This window comes from Phallusia mammillata, chromosome 6 (assembly GCF_965637545.1).
Source record: "Phallusia mammillata chromosome 6, kaPhaMamm4.hap1.1, whole genome shotgun sequence".
NCBI lineage: Eukaryota > Metazoa > Chordata > Ascidiacea > Phlebobranchia > Ascidiidae > Phallusia > Phallusia mammillata.
In genome coordinates this window covers 3,084,362-3,102,364 of record NC_137257.1, presented here as the reverse complement: position 1 = coordinate 3,102,364, position 18,003 = coordinate 3,084,362, and the positions used below count along the sequence as shown (strand labels likewise).

General features: G+C 36.4%; 2 protein-coding genes and 1 long non-coding RNA gene across 3 annotated transcripts; 1 reads left to right on the top strand and 2 right to left on the bottom strand.

Moving 5' to 3' along the window:
- The first annotated feature begins 4,344 nt into the window (after positions 1-4,344).
- On the top strand, positions 4,345-14,971 carry LOC145231956 (allene oxide synthase-lipoxygenase protein-like). Its single transcript, XM_080096428.1, has 15 exons — positions 4,345-4,475; positions 5,239-5,425; positions 5,926-6,054; positions 6,542-6,655; positions 7,292-7,432; positions 7,838-7,928; positions 8,322-8,478; positions 10,455-10,709; positions 11,130-11,322; positions 11,682-11,762; positions 12,085-12,203; positions 12,655-12,774; positions 13,128-13,262; positions 13,510-13,608; positions 14,238-14,971. Exons 1-15 carry the CDS (start codon positions 4,428-4,430, stop codon positions 14,415-14,417), a joined length of 2,049 nt encoding a protein of 682 aa, XP_079952554.1. The 5' UTR covers positions 4,345-4,427; the 3' UTR covers positions 14,418-14,971.
- On the bottom strand, positions 9,171-9,971 carry LOC145231959 (uncharacterized). Its single transcript, XR_013860800.1, has 2 exons — positions 9,546-9,971; positions 9,171-9,431 (listed from the first exon to the last, which is right to left on the bottom strand). It is a non-coding gene; the product is annotated as an uncharacterized LOC145231959 (long non-coding RNA).
- Positions 14,972-16,024: 1,053 nt separating the features above from the next.
- LOC145232695 (uncharacterized) lies at positions 16,025-16,744 on the bottom strand. The gene has a single exon (XM_080097366.1). It carries the CDS (start codon positions 16,742-16,744, stop codon positions 16,025-16,027), a length of 720 nt encoding a protein of 239 aa, XP_079953492.1.
- Between the last annotated feature and the right edge of the window lie 1,259 nt (positions 16,745-18,003).

Below are 18,003 nucleotides of genomic sequence, written 5' to 3'. Positions count from 1 at the left end.
TAAAACTGCCATATGCATTTGTTTAAAAACCTGGCAAATAAATTCCACTTTTTTGACAAAGTTTAATTTGACTTAGGTTGTTTTGTCTTGTATGTATCATTGGAAAGACATTACATTTGTTAAAATAGATAAACGTCTTTTTTGTAGTGTTGTGCAAACAATAAAAATGGTCCAAGGTCAATGTTTTTAGCCGTTATTTCTCTTTTGAGGCATCGTTTTCATCTGAATGACTGGGCGCTATAGACGGGCAAATAAAACATGTAGTAGCAGAGTCGTTTCTATTGAACTAGTTTGCATTGCCGCAGTATTGTTGAATGTTTTGTTTGCACAGGAAACGACAAATTGATTGAATAAAGCGTGCTAGATTTGCTGCCGTTAAAAATTATTTAAAAACGTGTCATGCATCAGCCGTTTACATTCAATCCCAGAAAGTGCTGATACAGATTATGCAACGCAAATGTGCTGTTGCATACTTTCCCAGAAGATACGTGCACACAGGACTTGTAATAATGGAGTGACTAACTGGATTAATTGTCAGTTATACTCCGAAACGAGTGGTAGTTTTGTCTGGCATAATTTGACATTACGTAAACGGACTGCAAATGCCGTACCGCCAATTAAATAATGCTTCTGCGCTTTTTAAATTCTAACCCTGTAAAAAGGCCACTAGAGCAACGTGACTGCAGATTATTGGTTTAGAAAGGATTATGTATTTGAGTTTTTTTGCAAATCAGTGAACAGAATGTATTGCTTAGGAAAAGAAACTGTAGTGAACAAAAATAAACAGATATGATTCGCATTAAAGTCACTAAACAGAGCTCATAACGTAATCTATTGTTAGAACACACGAGCTTTTTATCTCAACAAAGTGTTTGCGACAAACGTGCTGGCGGAAAAATACACGCTTGTCTGAAAAGCAACTCTTAGTGAAGTCGCAAACCAGCATATGTACACAACGATGTACTGATTAGTGAATATGACTCGGGGGCAAACCGCTAACAGGCTTAAGCTATACAGCAAAGTTTAAAATATTAAAGCCTACTCAAATGCACAATGTTTAAGCGTTTCAGAGTGTAAGCAGACAGAACCCTGTAAAAGATATGTGCGATTGGAATTTAAAGAAGTAGATTTGAGGAAGTTTATCCAAACATGAAAGGTTTTCTGGTAAATTAGGCGATAGCTTTCATTAATTGTCTACTTTATAAACGTTATAGTGTGTTTCAACCGCGAGTTCGTACAATGTTTCGTGGGTCACAACTACTTTAAAACACTCATTTCTTTTTAACTTTATCTCTTTTCCATTATAATACAAAGTTTTTGGTCTAGGAATGGCTTTGTTAAATTTAAAGTCAATAAGCTTACAAGGCTATACTATAAACAGTGTGGCAAGAATATAAAGACCAATACATTAGCGGTTACTGTCTTGGCAAATGAAGGAGAAAAAGTTGTACAGTAACGATGGCTGTACTATATGAAAGCCTGTTTTCTGTCTTATTAAAAAATGCAATAAAGAAACGATGACGCAAAGGATGGAGCTTAATCCCACACATACGCAGTATGACTCGTCACTAGTTTTCCTTCCGTTTGCAATAATTCGTGTCTTTACTAATCGAGACTGGTAACTTGGCGGGATTAACGTAACGCGATTCGTGTCAGGTATTGTTCAGGTCGTGGTGGATTGATTGATGCATGAACGGGTTTCATTGCCATGCTTCGGATATTAGTTGCAGTAAGGTTTTGACTAAATGCAATACTTGTATCTATATGTCCAGTGAAAGTGAACGTCGTGTGGCAATGTCAAGTGCATTTTTTCGGTAAACCGTACAAATAAAAATCGGAGATGTCTTACACGCTTTGCAGTTTTTCTTTTTCCGAAACGAGAGAAATGCGTGTAGAACGCTTAAAAGCTCAATGTAAAAAGGCTTACTGTCTTAAGATTAATCGATATCTGTTGTAGGTAGGTTCACATTACCGCTGTTTTTCAATGAGTTTCGAACGAGCTTTAAGCAAATATGTTTAAATGTTACTAAAACAGATGTATGTACGTGCGTTTTTTAACAGCATTAGCCATTATTTTAATATTTACAAACTTGTACTTGACACTTTGTATAGTGGTGCTAGCAGTTGTTTAGCCTAGTAAAATACTATATATCAGAAGCTGTTGGCCGCACACGAAGTATTGTCACATTACGCTGGAAGCAACAGCATTTTGAAGTGTGACCCATAACATGAAACCATTTCCCGTCGCCAAGGTTTGAGTCATTGCACGTCAAATGACCAATAATTCTTTTTGCGTTTCATAAAATAAAATATAGCCGCCGAAGTAAAGTTTAAGTTGAGCACTGTTATAAAATTATCTTTCAAGCGTTCTCCTATCATTTACTGAGTATACCTTACATGCTTAAGTATAGGGATAAGCCTTTTAGATCTGTTAATCTCTTTCGTGTTATTGTTATGGACACCGACTATGCTCCGATGCGAAAATTTGTTTGGCTCAACTGAAAATGAAAACAGATTATAAATGCGTCCTTCAGTTAGGAGTGAGCATTTTCAATGTGGTAATCCCTTTTTTGTAGTTTTATGGATACAAACTATGCTCAGACGTAAAATGTGGTTGTTTCAACAAAAAGGGAAAACAGATTATAAATCGAATATTAACTTTAGCATGTGTGTGGTTGTCAGCGGGTTTCCTTAATTAGAAGGGCAAATGCCAACATCTAAAATAACACGAAATGTAGGCAATTTTTTGCACACTGCCCAAAAAAATTTGGCAAAATGTGCAGTCGTACTGACAGATACGCTTTCCTTTTTGTTACGTTTCGAAGCACGATTATGTCTAGCCTACGTGACTTGGAAACATGACGTCAAAACATCGAACAACTTCTTTGTCATAAATAAATGACAGTATAGGACCTGTCTGCATTTTTTCTGTTCAGGTAGTTTACTATTAGTAGGCCGGCCGACTATGTCATTCCCCTGTAATGATGACTAACAGAACTTCGGTATTGTTGTCACAACATAGAGTGTGTTATGTTGGACATTTTAAGCTATTGTTGTTGCTGTTGTTGTTGTTGTTGTTGTTGTTGTTGTTGTTGTTGAATATGATATGGTTTTATTCCACATATTTTAGTATTTACGTGACAGACTGCTTTGTGTGCAGGTTAGAACAAAGGTTACCTATATGTTTGTGATAAACGTGTATCAGTTGATCAGAAAAGGTATGTAATTGAAATTTTAAGATTATTTAAAGTAACATCGCAAAAGTCCACGATGTGAATGTATTTTTCACAAATGTTTAACTAGAAGAAAACTGTTGTTATAAAAACAACTTTCTATGTATAGAAACAGCGTGAGTGTTATATAATTCGTAGGATCAACAGAAGTATTTGTAAAAACTCATTCAAGCAGTTTCTGCGCTTGAAAGAGAATTCTGCCTACGTAAACTGTGCTGAAACAAGTAGTCAGCTAGCGGAAATAAACGCCTTTGTAAACACAGTCCAGACGGTATTTTTGAGAGACGGAAATTTCGTTTCATTTCTTCTGTCTGTGCTTCAAATTAGACATAATATTCTCAAGTTTTGGTCGTGGCAGAGTATGTATGTTCAACAGCGAAGTTATTTGTTCTATTTAATATAGTCTAATGCTAATGCAATGTTTTATTTACCCGGGGAGTAGGGCTCTTTAACCAATCAGGTGTTTGTAGAAGTGAATGACTCACTATTAATACCCACCAATAAACGACAACAACAAACGCAACAGAATTAGGTCTTTTTTATGAAACTTTAGTAGCGTAGCTTTTTGTCATATCGAATGTTAATAATTTCTGATTTTTTTTATTGGTAAGCGGAGGGGACACGAGTTTTTAGTGTTGTTTTAAGGGGGAGGAAGAATTAAAGGGTAAGAAGCAAGGGGTAAAACAAACTAAGATTGCGCCTCGCTCTTGAGCGGTTGATGGATTGCGCCTCGCTCTTGACTATCTCGTATGTAAATTGCCTAAGGCTGTAAATTTGTTTTGACCGATGTTACATCTAATGCTAACCGTTTGTTTGGAGAGAAATGCCGCAGTGTTCACTGGATAAGTTGGCCAATAGTTTTTGTTTCAGTATGACTTTGTAGTCTCTTGCAGTATTTTGATGCACGGGCGTTTTAAATAGAGATTGGGTTTGGAATGATGTTGAGTTGAGTTTATTTCGCTAGGCAAAAGAAAACGTAGCAATACATAAGGACTCGAAACATTAAAAAAAAAATTTCTTGGTAAAGTTTCCATAAATGATTGTGTACATCCTTCCTTGATAGCTTGTGTAGCATGTTCAGTGTCCAGTGTACAAAAAGGGAATAAACATCCGAATATTGTATTTCAGCTTAACAAAGTGGTTAACGTTAAGTAAAGAAGGATCGTAGATTAACATTTAGGCAAAACTTTCAACATGTCTTTGAGCAAAGAAGAAACTGTCACCTACAATGTCTCCATAACGGTGAGTTCCTTTTTTTAGAGTTATGTTTTGGTTTCGGACAGATCCTCGCTTAAATAGAACGGGCTTGGTTCATGCTTGACTTCACATTCGGCCACGTTTGGGTCGTAATCTTCCTCTAAGAAATTCAACTTCCGAGTGTAATTTTGGCTTTAACAATTCAGATTTGAGTCGGGTTTCAAGATTGTACCGTTTCATACAAAGAAATATGAGCAGAGTTAAAATTATGCTATGAAATTTATGTGCAGATGCATTTTATGTGAATATCACTGGACAATTTGCAGAAATTTTAATATTCAAATTAATTGCATATTAATGTGTAAAAAAAGTGTTTGGGGTTATACGGTGTGTCTCCTGAAAAGCGCACATCAAAATTCGGTCCAAAACAAGTTGTTGACAGCCACAGGGTTTTAATACGCCTATTCAAAGAAGTCGTACCTGATGTTAAATCTCTATAACGACACACACAGGCGATCAAGTAACCTAACCACTGTTCCAAGACATACGCACACACGTTAAATAGTTTCACTATTCAAGCATAAACTGTTACCATTTATTTTCGGCACGATATCTTAAAGAAATGTCTATCATTTGGATGTTTGTACAGTAGCATTGTACAAAAGTGTATAAGCTAGATTTATAAGCACTGATTTGTGCGATATCGCAAAAATGATATCATTAGAGTAAAGAAGATGATATCATTAAACATAGTATTAAACTACTAGAGGCGAATTTTCCAATCATTAACTGGATTGATATCCCGCAGACCGACGATGCCTACTCAGAAGCTGGAACCAATTCATCAGTTTACATTGAGTTTGTTGGCGAAGATGGAAAATCTACCGGCTGGCATAATATGGACCATTTCTGGTCAAATGACTTTGAGAGAGGACAAGTCAATCATTTTAAGCTCACAGCACCCAGTGTTGGACTTCCACTCATTGTCAGAATAAGTAAGACTTAAAAAAACCTAAATGGACGTGTCTCTTATTCTTATATGATTGGTCTGGTAAATTAACTGGCTGAAAGTGCTTGATGACAGGAGTTAATGATAAAACGTTTATGTGCAAGTTTTTGAGATTTCTATTTTTTGAACAGACGTTGTTGCTAAAAAGAAGTAAAGAAATGTTTGTTAGTGCAATGAATCGGGTGATTTTAGTTCAATATTTCAAAAAACAAACAAACAGTTGGCTTACCTTGACTACAATAAGCCTTTATGTCATTAAAACGCATCTGTTTTGGGTATTTCGGTGTGTTTTCTTTAAACGACTTTACTATGACAGTTTGACCGCGCGAAGTTTGAAAAGAGCTTAAGATTGAACAGCGCTGGTTTAAAGCAATTCTTTAAATAGTTTTGGATTTTACTAAGCATGTAAATGCGTGTGCGTTAGCCGATACCTCTTCAGTTCAAGTGTTTCGACTTTGTAACAACGTTGTTGCCATGTTCTCACAGAGCTTGAGCACGGGCGTGGCGAAGATGAATGGCTTTGCGATCGAATCGTGGTGAAGTTGAACAACAAGCGCGTTGAATTTCCGGTCTACGATTGGATTGAACACCAACTCGAAGTGACAAGAGGAGAAGGTTGAGAAACTGTTCTAATATATTCCTTATTATTGTGGCACTGCTTTCCAACCGTTTTTATTTGGCGAAGAGATTTTCCAATACGACGCGACCCGTTTGCAATCTTTTTGATAAGTTTTACGTTTATCAAGAATCAAAACCAATAGAAGCGTTATTGCAACAACATAACGTAATTCTTATGACATTCACAAATGAAATGAAATATAAACCCAAGTAGCAAGTAAAACCAGTAAAACGGCAAGAGAATAACGTAAATGGCAGGTGTTTTAGCTTAATAATTTATGCTTATTATAAGTTTAATATAATTTTATATATTAACGGACCTCTCTTATTTAAGCACTTTTAAGGTAACAGTTGCTAATAACGAGGCAAAAAATATGACTACTGCATGTCTAGCGGACCTTACCACTTTAAATGCACAGCAGTAGAGTTGTTGGTTGAAAATGAACTTTCTGTTTTCAATTAAAATATTATGCACGTTTTTCAGCCATGCTGCCTCAAAAAGTTGACAACCAGTATGTGCGGTCGCTTCGTCAACAGGAAGTTGATGAGAGGAAGGTCCTTTTTGCCTGGTCCCCCAGACCTACACAGACAGAACTCGGTTTGTTTACATTGTTGAATAGTACGGCATTTGTGACATTCCAAACTCCCCGCAATTTTCGTTTATAAATTCCATGACTTTTCCAAAACTTTTTAAGAAAAAGAAAAAAACCTTAACCGAAAAAAATCAAGCAATTCCCATAGTAAAACTAGAAAAAAGACTTTGCTATACATGTAGCCAATTTACCATACTTGCAACGAATATACAAACGTTGCGTAATTTGAAATTCCTATCTCTATCTGCCATTTTCAGGGTAAAACCGGCGCCAAATTCCATACTTTTTCAAGGCCTTACGCAAAAGTTGGCTTTTTTCAAAACTTTTCCAGTCCTTAAAAATACAAATTTAAATTTCATAACCTTTCCAGGTTTTCCATACCCGCAGGAACCCTGTTAACTTATTTTCCACCTTAGTTGGTGTAGAACCCTGCATACAATAATTCCTGCTGTTGGATAGGTGGTTTATACTCTAGGTTGAAGTATATAGTGTCATTCAATATTTGAAAAAAATTCTTTCGAAACTTAGGCCTAAATTATTCTCATTTTAAGTTCTATGTTTAGATTCCCGTTTGAACAATGTTCGATCGAATAGTATAATCTGCTATATTGCTGAACAAAACTCGTATTTGATTCACTTAGGTTGGGGTATGAATCGCGTTCTGGGAGCTGCAGTCTACGATGACCTACCTCGGTTCCTTAAAAGAGATGAAGTACGAAATTCCGACTTGCAACGGTCACGTTTTACTGCTCTGTTGCAGTCTTATGCTCACAGAATCACATGTAAGTCAAATATAGTTTTGGCAAAGTATGTCGACCAAATTGCAAAGTTTACACGGTTTTAACAGCCTCTCATTTGTCAATCACAATAATCGTTAAACGTGACGTTATGCTGCGAAAGCAATGCGTGCAGATGCGGTTTTGAAAATAATTGGATCGGTGTTCCTTATTTCGATCAGCCTTATCACGATGCAGTTGTGGCTGGCTCGTTTTTGTCACGTAGCAAAGTGCCATGCAGTTTGCGGCAAAAATAAAACTGCCTCAAAAAGACATACATTTTTTTCTGTTTTTTTTTAAACTAAGCGCTTTTCTTAAAAAGTAAGTTGTTATCTCGTTGTTGAATTTGAAAAACAAATTTTGAAGAAAAATGTTTGTGTTCTTTAAATATTAATTGTATTTGTTTTACAGCCACCGTTCTTGGTCTTAATACTCTTGAAGATTACCATCGACTTTACAAACACCACGATCTGCAGCGAGCAAAGGCTAATGCATTGGACGGGTAAACAAAATCTCATGAGTTGTGTGCTCGAAAACGTAAAGTTATCGACTTTTAAATTTTTACGATCGGTCCTAATTTTAACCCAGTTCGTTGCAAAGCGTCTGTTTTCGCATTGCTATTAGTTTTACAACATTTAATTGAAGGATTAATACTCAAACTAATCGAGACGTATATTGGAACAGTTTACAGAAAGCGCAAGGTGTTTAAATACATAACATGCCTGTCGGTAAGAGTGTGTCAATAACAGTTAAACATCTGGTTATTATATCATATATTCATTTCGTGCAATTAACTAACAACTTATTAGGTTGTGTCGTAGTCGATTAAAATACATTTAAATCCTACATATACCATTTTTGCTGCCTACATGACAAATTTGTTTTTATGCAACAGTTGGGATACTGATGAAGGAATGGGACGTTTGACCTTGAACGGAATCAGTCCCTTGTCGTTTTATCGCTGTAGCGAACTGCCAGAAGGCTTTAACGTAACCACTGCGGATCTAAAAGGTTTACTGAGAGAAGGAAAAACGTTGGAGGATGAAATGGAGGTAAATAAAGTGGTCTGGTTATGTTTACAAAACGGGACCAAAATATGTACAAGATTATTTCGTATGAGGAAAAAACAATTATAAGTTATGAAAACCGCATTGCTTTTATGTAATTTATGCCAACATATAGCTAACGTAGGGGAGAGTGGGGTGGGTTGTTACAAAATTTGTTTCGCTGCAATTTTGGGGTTGAATTATTATTCAGATCATCCTGATTTTTTGTGTGGAGTTTGATATGCCCCCAAGTCTAGTAAACATGTTACCAACAAAATAAATTGGTACTTGTAAAAAAAAAAATTTCACGTTTTCTGGTTGATGCTCTGTTGTAACAACTCACCCCATGGTGGGGGTGAGTTGTTACAGTACTTTAGGGAGGTTTCCACATCCACAAATGTGACAATTTTTATTTCTTTTATTGTGTGTTTTGTAACATAAATATAATATAACCACTTTTACTCATCTTAACTATTTATTTTGAGTTATAATCAAATTATACAATTTTGTTCATCACGATTCAGAAATTCCAATCCAAATTTGCTAAATTGGTGACATCTTTGTTTCTAAAGTGAACAAAACAGTTGTTTAGAGTCCAAAAGTAAACTTTTTGGAATGGTAGCAATATCAAGTATCTTGTTTTGCACCAACATTTAAGTTTCTTTCATAAAATAGAAGTCACATCACAAGCTTGCATGTACAGTGTGAGTATTGTAATATCAAGTATCATTGTATGTCACAAATCATGTTGTTTATTAAAATAACAAAACAGATCAAAGGGTTTATAGAACGAACACAACACAGTTTACAATCAAATTCATTTTTAAAGTACTTTATGTCAATGAATTCACAAACTTCAACTTTTGACATAACTTTAACCATGGAATGATTGACATCCTATATTCCTTACAGTTTCTTGTCCTCGATATAGTAGTAAGTTTTCAAACTTGGTCCAAAACCTGGATTTTACACACATAATCAACTTTTTAGAAAGTAAAGAGCTTGCAATAACAACATATTGTCACCAAACAACATTTTAAGCACATTATTTATTTACAAAAGTTAAGTATTACCTTTCTCAGGCCCATATGTTAATCATTGTTCCAGATGTGGGACACCTTGTAACAACTCACCCCACCAGCATGGTGCAACTTAAACCAATCTGAACTTAAAATTAGCTAAAGTTTGCAACTTTATTCTTTTACAAGTTACTAACATATCACTATCACTTGACAAAAAAACTTGCATCATAGAATTTTTTAAATTGTGTGCTTTAGGAGAGTCGATTTAGCTTAAGTCCAAAAATTTACTTTAGACACCTCAAAATAGCAAAATTTGAGAAGTCAGCGAATACCCGCACAAATTTAACCAAATTTTGTCACGCTGGCCGTCCCGGATGTACCAATCGACATGCGTAATTCCAGCGGTTTCATGAAAACATTGCCGAAGTTATTCGCGTTGTAACAACCCGCCCCTGTAACAACTTACCCCACTCTCCCCTACGCACTTCACGGTTTTAAGATTTACTGGTTTGACTTGCTGCTTGGGTTTTGCATTTTATTTGAGAACAACATAATATCCTGCTCTTTACAAATACATTGGCTTTGTCTGTTGTCAACATATAGCTGTTTACAGATGCATATTATTCACCGTCGTGGGATCAACACCCATCGGTCTCTTTTATTCATTAGAACGTGTATAGCAAACTATCTTAACTTGTTTAGCAAACATATGATTAACCCTTCTGACGGTTATGCAACTATGTAGCAAATTAATCATTTCCGAAAGATAATGTGACTCACCTTAAAACGGAAACTGTAATCACCTGAGAAGTTGATTAAGAAAATAACATCGAATATGCGGATCAACTTCCACAAACACTAAATACATTTTTGCTCTATCCAAAATCTGGCTAAAACATGACGTAAAAAAGGAATAGATGCGTTTAAGCTCTTAAAATAAATCTTGCAAATTATCCACAGGCTGGCTTAATTTACGTGAGTGATTACTACAAGCACCTGGAAGGAATTTCCCGAAACACAGACTTCGACGGCAATCAGATTTATTGCGCAAATGCAATGGGAATGTTCTACGTCCGACCCGACAAGAAGTTTGTGCCAATTGCTATTCAGCTGGTGCCTGGAGATAGAGATTACCTTTTCACGTCCTTGGATAGCAAGGATGAGTGGTTGTTGGCTAAAATGTACTTCAGATGTGCTGAGGGAAATTTTCACCAGGTAGTTTTTTCGGAGACGTTTTTTCTTTGCTCTGCAAATTTTACTAACTTCTACCAGACTACAAGTGCAATAACAAGTATGTACTATGTTGGCAAACCTTGTATGCAGATAAACATCAGTTCCAAGTAAAAGATTTTGCAATAAAGGGGAAAACGAAAGTAAACCATTGACTTAACACTAAAAAACTGCTTTAAAATAACCTAAGTAACATCTGTAAATTTTCATGATAATATTCTGTACAAGTATGGTGAAAAGTACATCTTAAGTTGGCCCAAACCGTCGAAGTTAGACATTTACAAAACATGTGTTTGAGTTCAAAAGTTAGTTATGTAATAAAACTGAGCGGCTAAAATTGCTTCCATACAACCCCGGCAAACTCTAATACTAAAACCCAATAAAAGTTGAACTTGTTATTTTTAGTGGATCGTCCACTATGTGAACACGCATGGCATCATTGAAACCATCGGTATCGCTTGCTTCCGCTGTTTACCGCGGTCTCATCCGGTTCACAAACTACTACGCCCTCACGTGAAGAACGTGGCAGCTATTAACATCGACGCAAGGCAAAACCTGATCCCGCCTTCAGGCAAAGCCAACAAAGCGTTGGCCATATGTAAGTTTCTGTTTTTTTTATCCGACACCATAAACAATCCCCCAAAATCGGGAAACTATTCAATTTTGTCCAGAAAACTAAGCTGCAGACAGTGCACACTGTTTTTGCCTGTAGGCCATGTTAGTGCAGCCGAACAAAGACATACGGACAAGTGTAGCGAGTGCAAAATAGTTTTATAAGGTTCTTATTTGTATGCCTGCGTGTTTGGAGATGTTGCAAATTTATTGACCAAGTTCGGTTTGGCAGCGGACAAAAGTAAAAATTAAATAAGATTTTTTACCGGAGTCAGTATTCAGAACGTTTAGAGGCAGCGTATTTTTACTGATTTCCTCTGATAAAGTATTTCTTTTTACGTTTAGCCGCATCGGAGCTTGCAAGGAAAAATTACAAAACCTTTAACTTTGGAAATCTGATGATTCCGAATTACATCAAAAAATTAGGTAAAAGATTGCTAAAAAATTGCTTTTTTATACTCCAGTTTATTCTTATTTTTAAGGTAGTAAGATTAAATTATATGAAGCAAAGGATGAAAAAACGAAAATTTGTTGTTAGTAAACACTGCAATAGTATACAACATTAGCTAAAAAATAAATAAATGTAGCTTAACTATCTACAGAATCGCGTACTAGAAAAAAAAAAAAAAAACGAACGCTAAATATTTATGTTTTTTCTCAAGTAACAAATTCTGGTATAAAGACTAAATACTAAAAGTCGAGTTAGCTGGAACTTAAACATAAACATATTCTTCTATGTGGCATTTAGGATTGGACGACCCTGAACTACTTCCGTATTACTATTACCGGGATGACGTGCTCGAACTGTGGGAAATAATGAGGAAATACGTCGGCAGCGTGTTGAAGGTTTACTACAAATGTGACGAGGTAGTTTAATTTCTTCATCGGTTTTGTGGAACTTGATATATCGATTTTGCACAGTGCTAATTTAGGCCTTATCTAAAATTAATATTTTTATGATCTAATCAATTCAGTTAGAGAAACGGTCCGGTGTATTTGTGCGACGCGATGTTCTATTAGATTCATTTTAACAGAGTGCAGAACCGCATCTATGAATGCTTGACTTATCCAAATACAGGGCAATGTATTTTCTTGCATTTTTTCTGCGTTTGCTGTCGTACGGTTGTCAATGACAAAGTTGCATGGCACTTATTTCCAACCAAAGGAAACTGTTTAGATGCAAAACGAAATTCAAACGTCCAAAAAGTGTTCGGTTATACATTAGGTCTAAATTTTTTAACGTGGGTAGCGTTGAAAGATAAGAACCTTACGGAAAGGTTTTGCTTTCACATTTTGCAATTAATCATTTTATTATCAGGACGTGAGGGAAGACTTTGAATTACAAGATTGGATTCGAGACGTGGCAGTTGAAGGTGTTGCATGGCAAGACGGAGACTATAGAGGGGTTCCAGATCATATTGACACTTTGGAACAATTGGTGCGTCTTAACAAAAAACGATAATAAATGTAACCGTCATAGCATTTCTTATTACGCTGAAACTTTGGATTAAACCCATTTTAATAATACACATATAAGCTGTTGCTGCTGCCAGGCATAATATCACCTTTATGCAGGTGTTAGTACAAGCTTAAGTTATTCCAGAGGTTCAACATGTTTTGTTTTGTTCACCCCTCTTCAGATCTTAAAGTAACTTTATCCTGAAATTAAACAAATTAATCGAGCTTATCTAAAAATAGTGCTTTATTGTTTTCCTCCGAAAGATGATAAATTGACCCCCAATTTAGGGTCTTTAGTCTCATTAGCGATAAAGTCAACGTACTGATTTTCAGATTGATATCTGTCATACCGTCATCTTCACGAGCTCAGCTCAGCATTCGGCCGTTAACTTCGGTCAGTTTGACACTTACAAGTACATCCCTAGCGCCACTGGTGGAATGATGCTTCCGCCCCACAGAAGAGGCGAGGTCAGTGCAAAATAGTCTTTTTTGACATCTTACTAACATACCTATATTTGGCAATTGTTTATTAAGCATGAAAACTTCACAACTAAAAAAATTTTAAGCGTTAATCAGTTCATGCAAACAGGTGGTAGTTGGCTAGCGTAAATGTTGTTCGCGTTAAGAAACCATTTATACTTTTGCCGAATATTGTGTCATATTACCTTCAGTTTCTAAAGGGTTTAAACTTTTAATTTAAAAAAATCAATGCCAGGGCACAATGGAGCGGATCATGACATCATTGCCTGGAGTTCGAGTGAGCGGCACCTTCATCGCGTTTGCCTTTATTCTCTCCACTTACTCTGATAGTGAGGTGAGTCGTTATGTTTAAACCGCGCACCAGCGTGAAATAGCTTTGCAAATAAGATGATTTCAAAGCAACTAAAGAAGACAACTTTAATTTATTGTCACCATGAGAAATGTTTGGACAACCCCTAAATACCTTATACTCACTATGATTCCGCCGCCAAGCAATTGTAAATCCATTGAATTATGTTATACTTGTTTTTCGATGTGGGAAGATTGTGACTTTAATGTAGTTTAATCCATCTCGTTGGAGCAATGTCGCCCAAAGTTTCTTGCTTATGGACACACAAGTGGAGAGGGAGGGTTGGAACCTATAACCTTGTGAACATAAAGCGGTTGCGCTTTGGACTTATTAGACTTCAAAAGCATAAAACAAATATGCCTGAAATATAAATCGTAGTACGAAGGCGTTATTTCGAATCAAGTCGGTCTCCCGAGCATTCTTATATGGCAAGGCACTGCGAGTCGACCCTCGACAGAAGCCGTGATCGCTGGCCTAAATGGGTGCTTCAGTGCTGATCCCAGTATAAATGTATCCATCTTACCCACACTGTATATAAAAATATTAGGACCTCAAATTCCTTACAGCAAATTATAACTTTGTCGACCTTAAGGAATCACAACATATTTTTTCAGGTGTTTCTTGGAAACTTCCCGCAACGTCTCTTCACTGATGAGGAAACCTTGCAATGCCAGAGAGATTTTAAGGCCGACCTGGAAGTGTTTTCGAAAAAGATTAAAGAGAGAAATTTGAAACTTGATCATCCTTACACTTACCTTTTGCCTGAAAGAATCCCTAACGGCACCTCCATTTAAGATGAGCCTACATAACAATATGATGGTGTTCGAAATCGTTGTAGTTAGAATATTTTGCCACATAAAGCTTAAAGCATTGGTTCAGTTCTGATATAGCTATAGTTTTGAAGCCATTACATGACTAGTAATTTCTACATTTGTTCTGTATAGTACGAATAACTTGTGTTTTTGGCGCATTTATGTATTGTTTAGGACGAAACAGTCGCTAGCATTATCGAGATCTAATGGATTGACATCCAAATAATCCTTTAATACTAATGCCTTGGTGGTCTGTAAAGAATAAATTATCCGGGTACAATTTATCAAGTTGTAAAATTAATGATTTAAAACACATATAGTACTGTAATTAAAGCTTAGATTTTTTGCGTATTTCTTCCTGCCACATAAAGTTTATTCATTGTGTATTGCATGTTTTTCGACTGAATCGTCTGTCATCACCTTTGCGTGTATAAACAACGAACAGCATCTATCCTCTATTTTTCCATCGTATGTTTTTGTGAAAAATATCCGCTATTACGATTGCATGAATACAAACAACCACGGATGTAATTGTATTACACGCATTTACAGTCCTTTGCAGACCTTTAGTTGTCAGTAGTGGCAATGTTTATGATAAGAATAAAGACCAGCAGATAATGATTGACGGGTAAAACACATCCGTCCCTCACAGGCACCAACCACAAATACACTTGCACCAACCCTGAACTTCGATTATCGCGGCATAGTTTTACATATTTCGTCAATTACAGATACAATTAACCCGATTATGAAAATATAACAAACGAACTTAAATGCTAACCAAAAACCGTGCTCCGTGGGTTATTAAATTTGTGCTGTTTATTATCCATGACAAAAACACCACTTTGTAAATACTGGCTTGCGTTTTCAAAGGAACCACTTTTGAAAAAAAAAACGATTTTCCTTTGTTAGTTTGTATTTACAAAAAAGACAACGATCAAGACCATGCTGCCATACCAGTTACTTAGATTACGTAACCAGAGTTGCAAGCGGGGCCGAAATCTGAGCCCGAACCCGAAAGTATAAGCCTGAAGCCCGGCCCGAACAACTGGCCTATCCACGAAAGCCTTGCAACAAAGGATGAGAAAAAAAGAGATAGACAACAAACACAATGAACAATAGTAGACAATGGGGTAAACAATACATTTTATAGTAGGGTGGCATTAGGTCAAAGTCAGAGTTACTTAGCTGAGTGATTATATTTTTAAAAAAAATTGGCGGACACGGAACGTAAAGTCGGGCCCGTTTTCTCACAAATACCTAAGCCCGAACCCGGCCCAAAAAGCCCGACCCGACTTACAACTCTGACATAAACATTTAAATTGAAGTCCTTGCGTTTATTATTTACGCTTACGGTGTCATTGTTTGCGTTGTTCGACTCTTTTTTATTTTGTTGTTGGCGGTTTTTACTATTGAATAAGTTGAGTTTATTTCGTTTGGTAAAAGCGCGCATAGCGTCACAATGGCTTTGAACAATCACCAAGCCCGAAATAGGTGCGAATAAGATGAAACAGGTAAAAAGAATACATAAGCAAGAAGGCCTATCTTAAATTTATACATTATGGCTGGCAGCAAAAGCTTATATTTACTTAGATTACGGTAAGTTTTTTGTAGTAGACCTTTATGCTGGTATGCAACGATGAAGCATTGTAATTCGGTTTCTCGCCAGTCAGATGGTCCACATAATCGGCATACTTTACTTCTCGCAAAACTTTAAAACCAACAAGACGTTCTATGCTTTTTTGTGAGAAATAACTCGTGGCAGTCGATACTATATATTGGCAGCCATCTTGTTTGGCTTTTTCTTCCACTAAACTCAGGAATCCCACTGATTCCTTGAGACCAATACCAATATAATCTGGTTTTGTAGCCATCATACTCATCAGCATAATCGTATCGGTGTTTAAAGTCTTGAACAAGTTGCCTTCAGTGTAGTTTATAATTCTTATTATTTCACTGTACTTTACCGAATGTCCCTTAGTGTTGTCCTCGTTGTGACTTTGGGCATCAGATTTTTCGTGCTTGCTGTTTAGGGCAATGGAGACTAACTCGCCTGTGACCTTGTGAAACATCCCAAACGACATGCCATCTTTTATCTTCATTTTAGCCCTTGCTTGATCGTGATCACCGACATCCTTAGTCAACGCCTTCATGATTTTGTAAAATTCATTTGCTGCTGTGAAGAACTTCTCTACAAATGGCAGCACTTTCGGTACATCGTCTTCCGTCAGAAGTCTGCATTCAATTTTAGACAAAAGTTCCACTCTACTCGCCTTGCGAAAAACAACTTGATATTCTTTGTCAGACATTTTTTGTGCATTGAACAGCACAATTTGATTTCAGAACTTTAATGCAAACAACCTTTGCAAACATTAAATATTTGTGTACATATTTATAAACATGTACATTGTTTGCAGTCAGAAGCTTGGCTTGTTGTACAGTGACACGTTTTCAAAGCGGATACAAACAGTTTCTAAGCTTACTTGCTGCCTGTGCCATTACTGCCGAGAGAAACCTGCACCATTTATCAACTGTTACACTGGGCGATGCGGTCGGGACATAGAGCACTAAGTCACTAAAAGACACATGCTGCATCATGCGGTTGAAGTTTCAACTGGCGTAAACGTGCCTGTCAGCATTTCCAGATAACTTTAGTTGACGGTGAACATTAGTCGCACCTTGTTTCACCAGGCATGCTTATATCCACACGCAAAAACAATTTTTCCAAATGAAAGTTTAACGTACAACTTGCAGTAAATTACAACGGACGACTGGCGGTACACGCCACTGAATCGAACTCATAGTCAAAATACAGTTCTTTAGTTCCTTCTTTGGTCGCTTAGGCTTCAAGGTAACGAAAAAAATTAGCAAGTGCACAGACTGAGACAAGAAACTTACAAGAATCTTTCAAAAAATCATTTAATTTTATATAAAATGTTATTTTTTTCACCAAAAATTCAAAATGCACTTTCATTTCCGTACTTTTAACACATCAAAAAAAATTTGAACGGTTAATTCTATAAAAGCATTGAAAAGTATTTGTGACATTTTGGTTTTAGGCCTGAAAGCGATATGGTACTGTCAGTGACCTTTGAACTGCGTAAGCGTAAGCGTTGGTACAAACGATGAAAAGGTCTGGCCGTTAACTACGATGTTTTCTGCACTGTGGCAAAGATGATGTCAAAGTTTGAAGGCTTTGCAGTTATCTAAAATAATTTATCATAATTTGGTTTAACCTGATAGTGCAAACGTGCTGCGAGGATTCTTCGTTTTATTACATTTTGATCTTAATTGTCACCTTCAAATCTTTGAAACCAAAGAACATCTTCATCCTATCAACTTTAATAGCAAATATTTTGGGTCTGAGTGTAAATTACATCATTTATAACTTATAACAAAACCAAAGTAGAATGATTGCTGATTGTAGAAAATGTTTTTTATGCATATACGTACAAGATCAATTTGGTTGTCGTACTTGGTTTGAATTGCAATTTGCTATTTTGTAGTGATTTTCGTTTTCTCCGGGACACATTTGTAGTTTATCCAGGATGTGGACTGGCGATAGGTC